Here is a 16567-nt window from a genome sequence, read left to right as displayed (position 1 = left end):
CAACTAGGAAACAGAGTGTAGGAAAAAAACTGCAACATAGAATGATAATTTTCTGGTAGAAGAGGTTATGTCAAGCAGCAATGTTTCGGAAGAAAGGTAGAGAACAAAAAAATAAATAAATCAAATAGCAACATACATATTTATCTGTATTGGTAACCCACAGCAACACCGGAACGCGAGCGTCCCCCACACGATCGACAGCCAGGCGAGCACGACGTCAACTTCAAGCAGTGGGACCATCCCGACTGGGAGGTCTCCGCCAAGTCCGAGAGCCAGTATGTATTGTTCATTATAAATTTTACGATTATTTAAAAGCTAAACTTTTTGAGATGCATAGGGGGCCAGGACATGGCGGTTGAAAGAAGACTTCTTATGAATAATGAACGAGAATAATAATATGTTTTTAGCTCCATGTATCACAATTTTGAGCAAATAAGTTCCGTCTTCGATCTTCCAACAACTTTCAAAACTGCAGTCCGCACCGCTCGCCAGCAAGAATTTGTTTACTGTGCGAGTTCAGAATGTCAGTTCAAAACAAAATGGTCAGAAAGCGGGGTATATAAGTCTACTTGAGACACCAGACAAACGCTTTTTTCTGTGACATACCCACATAAATCACATTTATTTGTCTATTGAAAAAAATATACAAACGTACAAATCCTAACATCTACCTTTCCCCGTTCCAGCTACCAGAACGGTCCGGACACGTACTTACTGCAGCTGCGCGACACGCAGTTCCCGGTGCGGCTGCGCGAGTACATGAAGGTGGCCTGCGACCGCTCGCCCGGGTACAGCCTCAACGTCTTCGATACTTATGATCCTAGGGTATGTATGGTAACTTTGAAATTTGGCGAGTTTTTCATGTTTACTTGGTATGGTCGTAAGTTAATGATGAACAATTGAGCTGTGACATAAAGCAAGAACATTTCGCTTCAAAATATAAAAGTAACATGTGGATGAACAAAAACGTAGTTCATTCAAAAGTTAAGCCACGTATTTTACGTTACGAGCACAGAAACATTCGATAAACACGTAGTGTTTACAGAAACAAAATTATTTGTTTCAGAAACACGTAGATTTGTTTCTGAAACAGTGTTTATAAACAATTGTTTCCCAGTGAATACGTGGCTTTACTGTTACAGCTTTTTTATCGTCCCACTGCTGGGCACAGGCCCCCTCTAACGCGGAAAAGAATTGAGCATCAAAAGTCATAAAAGTCAATATTTATCATTTTACTCTGTCATTTCCAGACCCCAATCATCCGCGAGCGTCGTCGCTTCACGGACATAATGGACGAGGAGATCGACGACGAGCGTCGCGAGAGGATCAACAACTACGGCACCGAGTCCTACACCATCCGCCGCCTGCGACACGAGCTCGGCACCCGCCTCGACTCATACGCAGAGGCACAGGCCTTCATGGAGTCCAAGAAAGACGGACAACTCCCCTTCTTCCGCGAGAAGCCACAACTCCTCCCCGTCAGAGAGGGGGAGACCGCACAACTCTCCTGCTTCGCCGTCGGAGACCCCAAACCCGTCATCCAATGGTTCAAGAACGACATGGTCATCGCCGAAGGACAACGCATCAAGATCATCGAAGACGAAGAAGGCAGGTCCACTCTCAGGTTCGAGCCCGCTAAGCATCACGATATCGGATTCTACAAGGTTGTTGCCAGAAACAAAGTTGGTCAAACTGTAGCCAGGACTAGGATCGTTGAAGCAACCACTCCTGATGCACCAGACAGTCCCACAGCCGCCGAAGTGTCGGACACTGAAGTACTGCTGAGATGGAAGCAGCCGAAATACGACGGCAACTCGACAGTGATCTGCTACAGCCTGCAGTACAAGGCGGGCGACAGCGTGGAGTGGCGTGACGTCGCCAACAACATCGACCACGAGTTCTTCGTCGTCAGGAACCTGTCTCCCGACACCAGCTACCAGTTCCGTCTCTCCTCGCGCAACAGGATCGGCTGGAGCGACAAGGGCATCCCCACACACCTCGTCAAGACCAAAAACTCCGGAGCACCTAAAATCGAAGTCACCAAAGCCATGAGACATCTTCAACAAATCACTGAATCAGGACAAGAGGTCACTTTGGAAGAGAATAAGCCCAAACTGGATTATTCCATCGAGGATAAACCAGTGGAGTGGGTGTCTTCTCAGCAGTTCACTGAACGTTACAGCTTCGTATCGGAACTATGGCGCGGAAAGTTCTCGATGGTCGTCAAGGGTATCGACAAGACGAACGACAACGTTGTGGTCTCCAAGATCTTGGAGAACCGTCCCGACACTGAGGTCCAGATTCAGAGGGAATTCGAATGCTTAAGGAGGCTGAGACATGAGAGGATATCGAACTTAATAGCTGCGTACCAGGCGCCTGGGTCTTCCGTATCTGCCCTTATTCTAGAAAAACTTCAGGGTGCTGATATCCTCACGTACTTGTCTAGTCGTCACGATTACACTGAACAGATGGTTGCTACCATTGTCACACAGATTCTAGATGGTCTTCAATACCTTCACTGGCGAGGCTACTGCCACTTGGACCTGCAACCTGACAACGTGGTGATGGCGTCCGTCAGGTCTATCCAAGTCAAACTGATCGACTTCGGCTCCGCACACAAAGTTACCAAATTGGGCACCAGTGTACCACAAGTTGGAGAATTGGAATACAAAGGTAAGACTACAAACTTAAACTTTATGTACCAAAATTCTTTTAGATGACCTTTTGCTCCAAAAACAAACACTGCTTAACTTTATGATCGATTGACTCTTGTGACTGTTACTTAACTACGAGCACCTCTCTAGATTCACATAGAATCGCACTTAGATTAATGTAAATGTCAAGCTTCATCAAAAAAATTACTTACGAGTAATTCTATTTCTAAATGGAATAATCGATCCTTGGTGGAATTTATTATATGTCGGATTGGGCGACGAAACATCATCAGAATGGCACTATTGTCCGACATCAGTTAGGGTAATTGTACAAAGAGATAACTCAAAAGAACTCAAAACTCAAAAACGTTTATTCAAATTAGTCAGAACAAAAGACAGCCCCCAAAACGCCCGCCCTTCGCCACTTCCTATGTGTTTTGGCTGGGGAGAAGAAGTGGCGGAACAAACTCCCCAGCAACACCATGTCTGTCTGTTAGGTTAGAAGAACCTTTACACTTTAATTTCAAAAGACACTTTACAATATAGATCTACAACGGTACTACAACACTAGGCAATAACACTAGGTACACTAGACGTGACGTAGGGCAGTTTCGAGATGTGTGCAACACGACGACTCAACGAAGACTGAGCTCCGTCGACGCCACGCCGACCACCACGACTCTGCCAAGCGCGCCAAAATGTTGTTTCACCGGAAACGCCACCAGATGGCGCGCTTGCGTCTCGTTTAGTGTCCGTACTAATGACCGTCTCCGACATATATTTACTACATTATTTTTTGAAGACTCATTTTACATACTGCAAAGCTCTACACCTTACATATTGTTTCTGTCTTACAAACTTATATCCCTATTATAAGGAATGCTTACAAAGTTTTCTAATTAATTTACTTGTTCATACAGCACCAGAAATAATAAACGACGAGCCAGCGTACCCGCAGACGGACATCTGGTCAGTAGGAGTACTGACATACATCATGCTGTCCGGCGTCTCGCCCTTCAGAGGAGCTGACGACGCGGAGACCAAGCAGAACATCTCCTTTGTCAGGTTCCGGTTTGAACATCTCTATAAGGAGATTACACAGGTAAGATCCCGAGCTGGTTTGCATGATAAAATGCACATTGATTTGTACAAACGTCACCAAAGACATCTTCCTACGCCCAGGAATTGAATAATTCACTGCACATCTTCATGTTAGAGGATTTATTCCTATTGAGAAATAGGAATACCTACTATTATGCATCCCTTGTAGCTCGATCTCCATCTTAATTTTGATTTATTTCTAGTCAAGTGTCATGTTTCATAGTAGATCACCGGAATTTTGTGAAGGATATGATAGTGTATTATTCCAGACAGACCTAAGTGCAAGTAACATAAATATATGAATAATTAAAATCTTGAATATAAACTTAAAATTTCTGTCCTATCTTAGGAGGCGACCCGGTTCCTGATGTTCCTGTTCAAGAAGGTCCCGCTGAAGCGGCCGCTGACGGAGGAGTGCTACGAGCACCGCTGGCTCACGCAAAGCGACTTCATGAACAAGAAGCGCGAGCGGGCCGTCTTCCTCGGCAACAGACTGAAGGTAAGGGGACAAAAGATGTTCTTCATCATTAAATATAGGTACAGTCATCAATCAAAGTTAACTCCTCATAAAGTGGTCAGCTATGGAATGAGTTTTTCGAGCCAAAGAATGTCTTTCAACTATTGTCATCGATATTCCCGTAGGTTGCAAATTATTCAATTTATTAATTATCCTAATTGATGGAAAATTTCAAAGCCTATGTCGGAGAAATTAGGAGATGGCTAGATGTTATTTAAGATATAAACTTGATCCTTTTCGTTTTGCCTGCCAACTGACCCAAATCTAACGCGGAATGTTCCGTTCCCCCCAGGAGTTCTCAGACTCGTACCACGAGCGCAAGTCCCGTGAAGCATCTCAAGCGGACACGGTGGGCGCGGCCTTCGGCGCCGCGCGGCAGCTGGCGCGATCCAACAGCATCCAGGACGAACTCCTCACCACCTTCTCCTCACACTAACACCTGGGATTACACACCTTGTGTGTAGATGGGTAGCGTCCAGTTTTGTATGGCGGTTATGACCTTCTGTCGTTGATGAAAGTGTAACCATTAAAACATTAGGACAGTATTGTATTTCGTGAACAATAAAATTAGATTCTAAAAAGCATCTTAATACTTGCAAATTGACGTGAAAATTTGTATCAAATTGTAAAATGTTAAAGTTAAGCTCAAATTAAAAAAGAAAAACCGCTATAAGCGTAAAGCGGTCAAGTTTGAGTCCTGTAGATTTTTTTACATGAAATAAAAACTTAGAGATCTGGACTTCGATTTGACTGTACGATTTTTACACACTACCCATCTACAACATTGGAAATTCCACGTGTCTACTCAAAATACATTTTTCATACAAACATCATGTACATTTGAATATCATCCAAACGAAAATCTAGTCATAAAGAACAAATGTTACGACGGTTTTGTTAATGTTAAGCTATTTATTGTATACAAATTTTTACTATTTATTTATTATTTATACTAATTGGAATATTGATGCTCCAGTATTAATTACACTTAATAAAGAGCATTAATTTGATAAACTGACATTTTTATTTAATACTAGCTTTCCGCCCGCGGCTTCGCCCGCGTGAAATTCGGTTCACCCCTCCCGCTGTGGGTTAGCAGCGGTGAGGGAGTGTCAGACTCTTACTGACTAAAATCGTCCTGTTCCGTCCTAGGCCTTTTATATACCAGGGCCGCGGTACCGGTTTTAAAAACACCCAGCGCCATCTATCGCATTCCTCAAGAACTAAATAACTTAACTAATACTTATACCAATTAGTAATTCGTTGAATTATAGTTATTTCAGGATAAGTAGATGTAAAAAAAACAGTTAAGACGATAAAACAAATTGTACGTCATCCCTCGGGAATTCCTCATTTTCGAGGATTCATTATCGTATCATTTAGCTTCTAAATTTATATGTTCATATTCGTTTGGAATATATAAGTAGATGTACAAAAAAACAGTTTAGACGATTAAACAAATTGTACATCATCCCTCGGGAATTCCTCATTTTCGGGGATTCATTATCGTATCATTTAGCTTCTAAATTTACATGTTTATATTCGTTTGCAATATATTACCTTGTTTTAAACGACACACAGCGCCATCTACAATCCATCCATCAAGCAAACAATATTTTTGTTTTCCCTCGGGAATATCTATTTTTTTCGGGATAAAAAGTACCCTATTATTTAATCCGGACTTCTAACTTTACGTCTGCAAAATTTCAAAGCAATCGGTTCAGTAGTTACGGCGTGAAAGCGGAACAAACAAACAAACAAACAAACTCACTTTCCGATTTATAATATTAGTAAGGATTTCCTTTCCCTTCCCCATCTTCGCCTTCGCCCTTCGAAAAAAAACGCTGGTTTCGAAAGTTATTAGGAGCCACCTCAGCGTTCTTAAAATGACGTGTATGTAATTTCCAACTAGCAAATAAACGATTTCAGTTCATTTCATTCCACCGTAGCAACGATTGCATTCTACAAAGTAATGAGGACACAATAACAGTTTACTTACATTATGATATGAAAATTGATTTTATTCAAAAATCTATTTCATTGTTTCAAAGTATGACATGCACAAATTACATACAATTTTAAATAGTCGCGATCAACGCGCGTTTTATTTCTATGGTAAATATCAAACTGGCATATTTTTTAATAAATTTAAACCTTTCAGTAATATACAATTAATATATTCCTAAAATACAGGAAGACCATTGTCACTATTATTTTTTTTACACTATAAATTGTTTTCAAGAACTTTTCTTGCAAGAATTTAATTTCATAAAAAATACACCAGTTTTCGAAACACAAATTCATAATATGATCACTGCTTATTTTGGAGTATTTATTATATTATACAATATACTACGATTGGGAAATTTAGCATGGGACGTGGCAATTTAGCATAGTAAAGGGTACAGATAAGGGTAAAGATAAGTATAAAAAAATGGGTAAAATTGCATTGCATCCGATTTCATCGCTTCGAGAACAATTTGGCACTAAGCTAGTAAATAATTAACTGCATAGTTAAACGCGCCAATACTAGGAACTAGGTACCACTCGGATTTGTATATTACGTGTTGAAAAACGCGGGGCACAGCTACAATTTCTAAATAAGCGTGTTTTTATAATATCTTAATATAAACTCATATATGCATTTCACACTGCAAATATGTATATCATGTATTTCATAAGACCACACAGTATTGCTTTGCTTTTGTATAAAAATATGTGCAAAATTTGCTTACAAAATGAGTATGTATCTAAGGGCGCGTCTAAACAAGCTACATTTTTCTGCGATTTTTGCCTGCAATGTTGGCAAAAAAATTGCGTGACCACCAAAAATATTTAAAAATATTTTACGGACACTGACGTCCACGAATGACTCAGCTATATATTGCTGAGTCAATAATGTTACAATAGGGTAGCTGATGCGGCTGAGTAGTAATAATGCGCCTAGACGCGCCGTTAAATACATAAGTATTTCAATTGTGCAATATATAAAGAGCCTTATGATGAACTAGAACTGACTATAATAACACAGTTTTTACATGATTAAATATATTAATATTAAATCTATTAACACCAATCATTGTTTGTATCATTTGTCTATTACAAAATTCTCACTAAAATGTTTCCATCATAATCCTCTGGTCGTTTAGAATATCGTTATTTTATTATTGCTAATTAATGACTACATCATCAAATGTGTTTCTATGACATATTAATTAACTATGTGAATAATTTACGTTAACTGTTGCATCACAAATTAGTTTTAATGACACACTCAAAGAAGAAAATATAATTCTAGCAAACCTACTGCATAAAAAATATCAAAACTTCATTTACTAATTGATGATGATGAATTGGTTAAACAAGAACCAGTAATATAAGTTTATACACCTCTAATGTAGTTGGAAGCACGTTGTAAGCATCTATTTGAACAATAACATTGTTTGTTTCCCATGCTAAGTTTCCCGTGTGATAAAAACCGTGGCATCGTTAAAATGTTCTCTAGCGATACAGTTGTGGGTTGATTACTTAAGTTTCATCTTTTGCCTTTAGCAATATAGTCTTGAACTTTAGCCTGGAACTCAATTTTGTTCTTGTTATACATTTCTGCTGCTTCTATGTTTAAAGGGTCCTCGAAATTTAAGAGATCCTGGAACAATAAGTTTTCATTAATATCTTTACTTAATAAACAAAATGGCTGAGATGATGATGATGATTATGAATAAACAAAACCTATGACTAAGGTATGGTTTTACGCTGCGGGATTGTACGAAAGAGTTACCGCGGCCCTGGTACATAAAAGGCAACACACGACACGACGCACACGACGGTTTTTAGTCAGTAAGGACACCCCCTCACCGCTGCTAACCCACAGCGGGAGGGGTCATTTGATGATTTTTGACGTCGTGTAAAAAAATAAATAAAAAAGGTATGGTTTTACCATGTAGGGCTGCCATCCGTCCGGGTTTCCCCGGATTTGTCCTCGTTTGGAGGCCGTCCGGGGGCCGTCCGGGCGGGTTTTCAAGAAGAGTCCGGGGAAAACCCGGACATTTTTCACAGGGCCGTCTTAACCTATGGTGCAGGGTATGCGAATAACCCGGGCGCCGCGGGCTCGAAGAACTCGAAGTTTCCCAAAACTCAAAAATTTTCACGCTCGCTTCGCTCGCGACTTTATTTTCTTGAAACGATTTTTTTTGGCGTTTAGCTACTTTAATTTCCCAATATTTAAAAAATTTTGCGCTCGCTTCGCTTGCGGCTTCTTCACTTTGCGGATTTTTATTATTATACAAGTTTAGGTGCTTTAGTGACCCAAAACTCAAAAATTTTCGCACTCGCTACGCTCGCGGCAACTTCACTTTTCAATTTTTTATATTTTTCTACATTTTTTTGTCTAACCTATCAAAAAGGTAGCGCCGTTTTAAAGTCCTATTACTACAAGAAGGTAACTCCTAGTTTCCATATGAGCTTTCTTATTTATGACCTTCGAAATACATTAAGTCACAATCTTTCAATACTAGGTACCTACTACATGAGCTAGAGACGGGTCTGACTTTTCATGTAAGGAAGCACCTCATTGAATTTAAATATTATATGGTAATATTAAAAATTAGGTCTTGTTTTGTTTAAAAAAAAAAATCGGACTCGTCCAGGGAAAAAATGCGATTTACGCCAAATGTCCGGGTTTTTTAAATGTTTGTCCGGGTTTGGCGAAATTTGAAATGGCAGCCCTAACCATGTATCTCTATCTAAAATCATATAAAAACAATTATAAGGAAAATTGAGATATATTTTTTGTTGTGCAAACAATGGTAGTAATAAAATCTCAGTGCAACACAAAAAGAGGTGAACACCCTCTAAAGAACTGCAGTGGCATTGTATTCAACTGATAAGGCCTAAGATTTATTGTCTTTCAGTCTTTGTAATCACGCTGAATTAATGGCAGATTGGAATGATGAATAAAAAAGCCATAAATATCTTTTCTTTTTATCACAAAATTGTTTGTTTTTTTTTGTGGCTTCAAGTGCTACTACTGGCCAGAAAGTTCTAGGTTCAATCCCTAGGGTGTGAAACCTTAATATGTAGGTAGTTACAACTATGGACTTAAGTTTAATAAATAGTACTGCAAACTCTGCTAAAAATACAATTCTGTCTGACAATCAGAGAAAAATAGGCTTAATTTATGGTACAATATTTTACTTTATAGGCTGTATTTTTAATTACTAACATTAAGTCAATGTCTCATCAATTAGGCCACAAGGTCCCTTTTGAATGTCAGGAATATCAACAAGGTTGAAACTAGTTCTCTATTCTAAAGTGTAGCTTCTTAGGGAAAGGAACAAACAGGAAACTCCACTTATTTTGTCCTCATTTAGTCACAGTTTGCTACTCACAGTAAATAAAGCATTTAGTCCCCACACAACATCCTTCAGTCTCCTGGTGGGTGCCCAGCCGTGCTCATCGATGGAGGTCTGACGCAGCAGGGACAGGCACACGTCACCATCCACATTGATGTTAGGGTGCCACAACCGTGTCAAACATTTTACTCTTGGTGGCTGAAATGGTAAATTATTAAAGATTAAGGGAACTTTATTTACAAAGTAGTGTTTATGTTTGACTATTTAATTTACTACTTGATATTGAGTTATTATCCTCAAATTACTTTTAAACAATGAAACCAAAATGTAGTCTTTTGTAAAACAAAAGGAGTAAACATATTGATTCAAGTCAACAACAAGAGAAGGTCAAATCAAAGAGACACTGAGACAGGAATAATAATAACAGATGTTCCATTAAAAACACAGATAATACATATTTCATAAAGTTGATGAGTATGAATATACTGTTTCAATAACCTATGAAAATACACAATAATGTGACATAAAACTGTTCTTTATGAAAAAGAGAGAGAAGTTCTAGAAACATCTGTGGCTTCTAACACAAACTCATAATGATAATTTAGCCACAAAATACCATCGTAAAGTTTAATAATGAATTATTGGGCGAAATTCAAAATTGGTTGGGACACTGGAGCAAGTAATTAATATGTAAATTAGGGAGTTAAAAGATTAAGTGAAAACTTGTTTGAAGACAAACTGTGATAGCATTCTTCAAAATTCTGGGCATACAGATGTGTTACTGAATGTGATAAATAATTTATAAGCAATACTCACAGCCATATTATAGTCGTCTGTAACAAAAACACTGAATTTGAATTTGCCTCCCTGCCAATACCCTTCATCAGGCGCAACAGTCAATATGAACTCACTCAACACGTTAGGGTCCTCGAAATGTACACTACACGTAGCAGGGAGGTTTTCATTCATTTCCTGCACTTCTTTTATCAACAATTTATCCCTCACTGATATTCTTCTCACCACTGAATCATTAGCAGTCAGCCCATTTGGAGGCTCAGCAGTGTGCTCCTTTTTCAATTTCCTATTAAGCGTAATCATTGTTTAAAACTATGAAGATATTGGTGTGAGAGAAACTATAACATAGCAGAAGTAAAAAATAAATTAGCAATAGGAGTTTTTTGCATGTACGCAAAACGCAAATTTCGTTCCCGTTTGTCAATATAATGTCAAAATTATGACGGATGCAACTTTTTTTTAAAGAAGTGCCTTTGTAAATATTGGTCTTTTAGCATCATTTTTTAAATATATGAGGATATTCTCGATCTAATTAACTACATTGCAGTGAGTATAATAAAAACGTTTACTTATTTTTTTTATAACTTTTCAGTGACTATCCACAAATAATAATATAAGCTCATGGCAAGGTCATGGCATGGAAAGGTTTAAGCAAAGGTTGGCGCAGTCAGACGGTGGGCAGTTTCGTTTTTTTTAATTTTAACTGGTTTTAACCGTCCAAAAAACCGAAAAACATTGATCTTCAATCAAAATTTGGGATCTGTGGCACACCTGTCAAAAAAAGCAGTTTCATTCATTCTACGTCAAACTAAGATTAATCAGCTGCTAGGCGTAAAGTGTTTTAAACTAAATATTTGCAATTAAACTATATTTGTATTTAGAAAAACACGCTAAACATTTGTTTATTGTGATGGCAGATATCACGTGGCCTTGGCAGTATAACTTTCCTCCCTTTTTTACGTAAGTAAATCTTGTTTATTTATACTTATTACGAACTTGCCAGTTTGGGCTAGGAAACATGAAGTTATTAGGTAAATCTTGGAAATATATAAACGAGGGGAACGCTCACATCGTGGTTCAACTATTGGAAACGGATTACGTGCTACGTCTTATCAAGGAGGACGAGAAAACCGCCGATCAGAAAAATGTGCATGACTCAGTGAACTTTGTTAATTTGATCATGGTACCATTGCTGGAAAACCGGTTCTATGGTGTGGAAGAAGCTATAGAGATATCTGAACATGATTTAGCAGAATTAATCAAATTGCTGCTACCATTTCGTCCAGCTAATAGAACGTTCAAGTCAGTACTCTGTAAGACTGTCATAAAAGCCACAAACCTGTCAATTGTCAGTCCTTCTTGCGAAACTAACTATTGTATAGAGATCAAACCAAAAGAAGGTTTCTTATCAGCCAACCTTAGGAAGTACTCCAAGTGTTATTACTGTTTAAAACAATATCTCAAACTGCAGAGTGGAGCTATCAAGCAGACTAGTCACTATTGTCCTCTAGACTTGTTCTCTGGCGACAGAGAGAGAATGAAATACTCACTGATGAACATGATAAACAATCCACAAAATAACTTCAAATTATTCAAAGATGGGACCTTAATTTTTCATGAAAAGTCATCTCAAAATGACTTTGAAAGTTTTGTACAAAACATGAGTTATTTTAGTGACTCACAACTATTTTTACATTTTATCATAGATATCCTACTGAGTGATAACAATTCACCATACATTACACTTGAGAAAACTAAAAAAACTGTGATGAATGAAGTACCCACTCAATGCTTTGAAAGCAATATGCTTAAGAAAAATGCATTCCTATACAAATTATTGCAACTACAAAAAATATCAGAGACAAGGCCTTTTGACATCAAAGATGTGAATATTAAACACACTGATTATGTCACTAAATTGCTTGAACAACTACACTTAAAACAATTAGATTTGATCCAACCAAATGACAGAGAAACATTTCTTAAAACTATAGATCCAACTCACTTGGCGTTGATAAGTGCAATAGCAAAAGACTGTTCAATAATGATAAGTTTCTCCTCCAATTATGTTGAAAACTTCCCCTATGTGGAAACTGGAAACTCAAAGATTTTCTATAAACTTGCTCTGACTGACTTGGAACCAAAGTCGGTAGCAACATTGCCTAAAAGAAGGGATACTGAGAACAGAATGATAGAAGTGTATGAGAAATACATTGAATCGATTAATAAGGAACAAGAATGTAAGTACTGTATCAATATGGAAGATATTTGAATAGTAACAATTTACCTGAAGAGAGCTATTGTCATTGCCGTTTTATATTTCGAAGATGTCTTGGAATTTCATCAAAACTGATAATTCATAAACACTAAGAAAATGAATTACTTAACAAGTCTATAATTTTCTTTATCAATTGTTTCAGAATTCAACCTCACACAGAAACAAGAGCAAAGCAATTAGAAGCATGGCAGCAACTTATAACAGAATACTTAAAATCGAACAAACAATCAACCATAGACGTAAGAGAATCTCAGAATAGTCCACTTTTTAATAACGCGGAGATTAAGAGAAAGTTATCACAAGAAGCGATACTAACTATCCTTGAAGATATGGCTAAGACTGGAAGAGCTGCACCTATAGATAAGAGTAAAAATGTATGGGAGGTGTACTGGCACTCGCTTGACGAGTGGGGCAACTTAGTTTATAACTGGGCTTGCAATAATGGAATGAATAACTCTGTTTGTACATTATTTGAATTGAGGGAAGGAGAGAATACTGTTGATCAAGGTAACTATTATGCAGGCTTACAATGTTATTTAGATGAACTCTATAGTAGATAAGATAAAACAAGAGATTTCTTGCTATCTAGTCTAGAATAATGAGAGAGTTTATTAAATTATGTCCTTTATTTACACCTTAATTTTCATTTTGGAATTGTCCTATATTATAATATACTAGCTGCTTTTCCGCGGTTTTATCCGCGTCCCGTGGAAACTACTGCCCGTACTGGGATAATATATAGCCTGTTACTTGGGAAGAGTAGCTTTCCAAGAGGGAAAAATTGATTCTGGAAACCGGTTCAGTAGTTTTCGCAGTATAATAGATAAGGTGTATGTTAATGTTGTAATCTAATATTCAATATTTTATGTTTCAGAGTTCCACGGCCTGGACATGAGTGTTCTATTGAAGGCTTTAAAGAATTTAGAAGTGAAAGGTAAATGTGAACTGATGGAATTTGACGATAGCCAAGGTGTTAAGTTTTTCTGAGACCTCTGTGAGATAGCTAGCTCTGTTTCTAAGCAATTATTCTAAGTACACAATTTTTAATACAAATATGAAAGTGTTATAATGCATTTTGTTAAGTTATAAGCATTTTTTAATGTTGGAATATATATTATATATGTTTAATTCATATTTTTAATATGTAGTTTCTTTTCAAAGTAATCCTTTTCAAAATAATTTCGAAATTCTCTTTGTAGGCTGGGTAGAAGAAATTGGAAACATAAAAGTACAAATAGACATTTATTTTATGATTTTTATTCCAATCAATCCGTGTAAAATTGTACAATTTCAAAATTGATGACCTACATTATATGATACAAATTACATTAGAAAAACGATGTAAAATTTTTACAAATTGCATTTTTGTATAAAATACGAATTACTATTGCATTCATTTTACCAATGGCAGTAGATTCTAACGGTTCATTATGGATCCTAAATTTGGATCCACAGATGTTTGTTTTAGGCCAAATATGTACAGACCACTGATTGATATTTTGTTTGAAGTTGCATTATCTAATTTAAAAATGGTTTTGAATGAACTCTACCTTCTATGAATTAAAGGATCATTTAAAATTTGACTCATTTTTTGGTGCTAATAACCACCTAAAAGTGGCTATTGTATGGCATCATCCTTTAATTCAGTAAAAGTACAGTCACATCCAAAATTATTTTATACAGACCTATTCTTAATATAAACTATTTATTATATTTTATTAATTACTAGTAAACAATCAGTCTTCAACCAAAATACAATTTTAACAACTATTGTTTTTGCTTTAACAACAAATAAGTTAGAAACTATGTACAAGTGTACCCTAACCTTTATCTTGATGGTGTTCAAAAAGTTAAAATAATATCCAAAATTGTGCCTTCCCAAATTGTACTCTACTTAATTATACATACGGCCTAGATTGGGGTGCGTAGTTTTTACAAAAATACCAAGTAAAAAATAACGAGAACAGGAAAATAACAACTTTAAAAATAAAATAGGTATGTACTTACAAGTAGCATTGATAAATAATTTAAAAATTAACTCAAATTCTACATCCGCCAAAATATTCTTAGTTGCACCTTTGAAAAAATCTACGCACCCCGTTTGATACTTAGGTGCACAAATCTACACACACTAAAAATCTTAGTATAGGAGCTTACATCGGCGTCATTCTTACAATTATCTACATACTATTACATCACAGATATTTTACAACAGAACTATTCATGTTATTATTATTTTGGAATGTATAATTCAGTAATTTTATAATGTACACAACTCGAAAATTAGGCGTATAACTAAATTGTGCATTTTTAGGTGCCAGCGACTACTAAAATCAGTTAAACACCAAAAATGTTTCATATATTAAAAAATACTTAGCTACAGGCATATAGCCCGCCTGTATAGTTAAATACATATTTTCGACTTCAAATAGTTATGATACAATTTCCTTCTAAAAATTGTTCATAACCCTATTCTTATTACTGTAAGTAGCTACTAGTATTGGTTCCACAATATTTACAAAGTCACGGTTATTAATCATCAATACACAAAATTCGAGAATGTTCCCACGAACTATGATTATTGGCCTCGCTATTTGTTACATACGACTACCACTAAACCCGTCTTCGTGAGCCATTGACTTACAATATCGAAAACACCTTATAAAATGGTCATTTACGACTAATTTCATTCAATCATTTCTACCAGTAGGTATAATAAAATATTAATAAGGGATTTTCTGTTTATTTTTTTCCTAGCTGATGCCTAGATGGCGCTGATCTTGGTACGTTACTCGTAGGTACAACGCCATCTATCTCTTGGGAACTTTTTTTAACATTGTCAAATAGAAATCCTTTCATTAACTTCCTTACAAATGGTCGCTACACTCCAAAGCCGCATTACAGTAACCATTAGTGCCTCGTTCCACGGTGCCGTTGGCTACACTGGTGACATTGCCGTTGGTCTTTTCGGCGCAAACCACGAGGTCCACTGAAGGAACTACGGCATTCCCGTTCTTGCTGCCTGGAGGACGGTAGAACCACCAGGCTAGGAAGAAGAATAGGAGGGAACATAGCTTGCCTACCAGTGCTATACCAAGCATGTATCTGGAAAAGAAGCAGACGAAAAATAAATGTAAAGAGAGTTTTTTAGGCTTATAGGCGTTGTCATTCTTCAGTGAGTTAATTGAACAAATGTGAACATTGAACACCTTCATGCCTGAGATACCTAGATGGTAATTTTAGGAGTTTTTATACACAGATAAGAACACGAAGTTTCCCTTCAGCTTTGGTCAGAAAATCAATGAATATGAAGGTATAAGGAATCATTTGAATCACAACCCGTGCTCTTCTTCTTAAAAAAGTTGTGTTATCGTCTTACCTGCTCATATTATAGTTATCATACTGCAAGCAAGCGCCAGTCTTGTCACACGAGGTGGACCACAGCGAACACGACAGGTCGATGAGGAAGCCGAACAGTAGCGGAGCCGGGATGGTTCCCAGCAGCCGAACCTTGATCCACTGGATACCGAGCGCGAATGAACGCTGGTCTTCGCGAACACATCTGTTCAGGATATAAAAATTAGACATTTTTGGAGTTTCCGTGTTCAGAAGAGGCCAATTATCAGGATAGAGTACAAAAAGACAAAAGCGGTGGCCTTCTAAATGATCTTCGGAAATTATTGACTTAACATCATCCATGAAGTTACAGTAGGTATAGCTGAACATCCTTAAGGCCTCAGTTCTAACGTGCACGTCATGTTGTAATACTTCAAAGATTGAAGAAAAAACATTGTAAATGCCTTCTCTGTGTGAGAGAAGGCTTATGCCCAGCATCAGGACGAGAAAAAATGCAGATGATGATGATGAT

The 16567-nt window shown here is 37.2% G+C and overlaps 4 protein-coding genes across 6 annotated transcripts in view; 2 read left to right on the top strand and 2 right to left on the bottom strand.

The window, feature by feature from the left end:
• Positions 1 to 5286, top strand: part of LOC110380713 (obscurin) — a 73329-nt gene extending 68043 nt beyond the window's left edge. The window contains exons 53-58 of the mRNA XM_064043470.1: positions 164 to 275; positions 687 to 825; positions 1251 to 2673; positions 3575 to 3756; positions 4105 to 4254; positions 4565 to 5286. Of these exons, the coding sequence (XP_063899540.1) occupies positions 164 to 275; positions 687 to 825; positions 1251 to 2673; positions 3575 to 3756; positions 4105 to 4254; positions 4565 to 4708 (2150 nt within the window). The 3' untranslated portion in view covers positions 4709 to 5286. The remainder of the gene's footprint in view (positions 1 to 163; positions 276 to 686; positions 826 to 1250; positions 2674 to 3574; positions 3757 to 4104; positions 4255 to 4564) is intronic.
• Positions 5287 to 6272: 986 nt separating this feature from the next.
• LOC110380722 (NEDD8-conjugating enzyme UBE2F) lies at positions 6273 to 10856 on the bottom strand. The gene is made up of 3 exons (XM_021340803.3): positions 10443 to 10856; positions 9663 to 9824; positions 6273 to 7921 (listed from the first exon to the last, which is right to left on the bottom strand). The coding sequence occupies exons 1-3, from the start codon at positions 10722 to 10724 to the stop codon at positions 7808 to 7810; spliced, it is 558 nt and encodes a 185-aa protein (XP_021196478.1). The 5' UTR covers positions 10725 to 10856; the 3' UTR covers positions 6273 to 7807.
• Positions 10857 to 11204: 348 nt separating this feature from the next.
• LOC110380716 (vacuolar protein-sorting-associated protein 25) lies at positions 11205 to 13840 on the top strand. Of its 2 annotated transcripts, XM_021340798.3 has the most exons (3): positions 11205 to 11381; positions 12842 to 13206; positions 13574 to 13840. In XM_021340798.3, the coding sequence occupies exons 1-3, from the start codon at positions 11332 to 11334 to the stop codon at positions 13684 to 13686; spliced, it is 528 nt and encodes a 175-aa protein (XP_021196473.1). In that variant the 5' UTR covers positions 11205 to 11331; the 3' UTR covers positions 13687 to 13840. The 2 variants fall into 2 exon arrangements, with proteins under 2 accessions (XP_021196473.1, XP_049692319.2); XM_049836362.2 differs by lacking the exons at positions 11205 to 11381; positions 13574 to 13840 and adding an exon at positions 11388 to 12661 and having other exon boundaries at positions 12842 to 12982.
• Positions 13841 to 14328: 488 nt separating this feature from the next.
• LOC110380717 (solute carrier organic anion transporter family member 4A1) overlaps positions 14329 to 16567 on the bottom strand; it is a 48121-nt gene continuing 45882 nt past the window's right edge. For both annotated transcript variants that reach the window (XM_064043467.1, XM_064043468.1), the window contains 2 exons: positions 16079 to 16261; positions 14329 to 15804 (listed from right to left, as the gene is read on the bottom strand). In XM_064043467.1, coding sequence (XP_063899537.1) covers positions 15567 to 15804; positions 16079 to 16261 — 421 coding nt within the window. In that variant the 3' untranslated portion in view covers positions 14329 to 15566. The remainder of the gene's footprint in view (positions 15805 to 16078; positions 16262 to 16567) is intronic.

The sequence above is a fragment of the Helicoverpa armigera genome, chromosome 3, assembly GCF_030705265.1.
Source record: "Helicoverpa armigera isolate CAAS_96S chromosome 3, ASM3070526v1, whole genome shotgun sequence".
Lineage (NCBI taxonomy): Eukaryota > Metazoa > Arthropoda > Insecta > Lepidoptera > Noctuidae > Helicoverpa > Helicoverpa armigera.
Note: the sequence above shows the minus strand (reverse complement) of the source record. Positions and strands in the feature narration are given on the sequence as shown.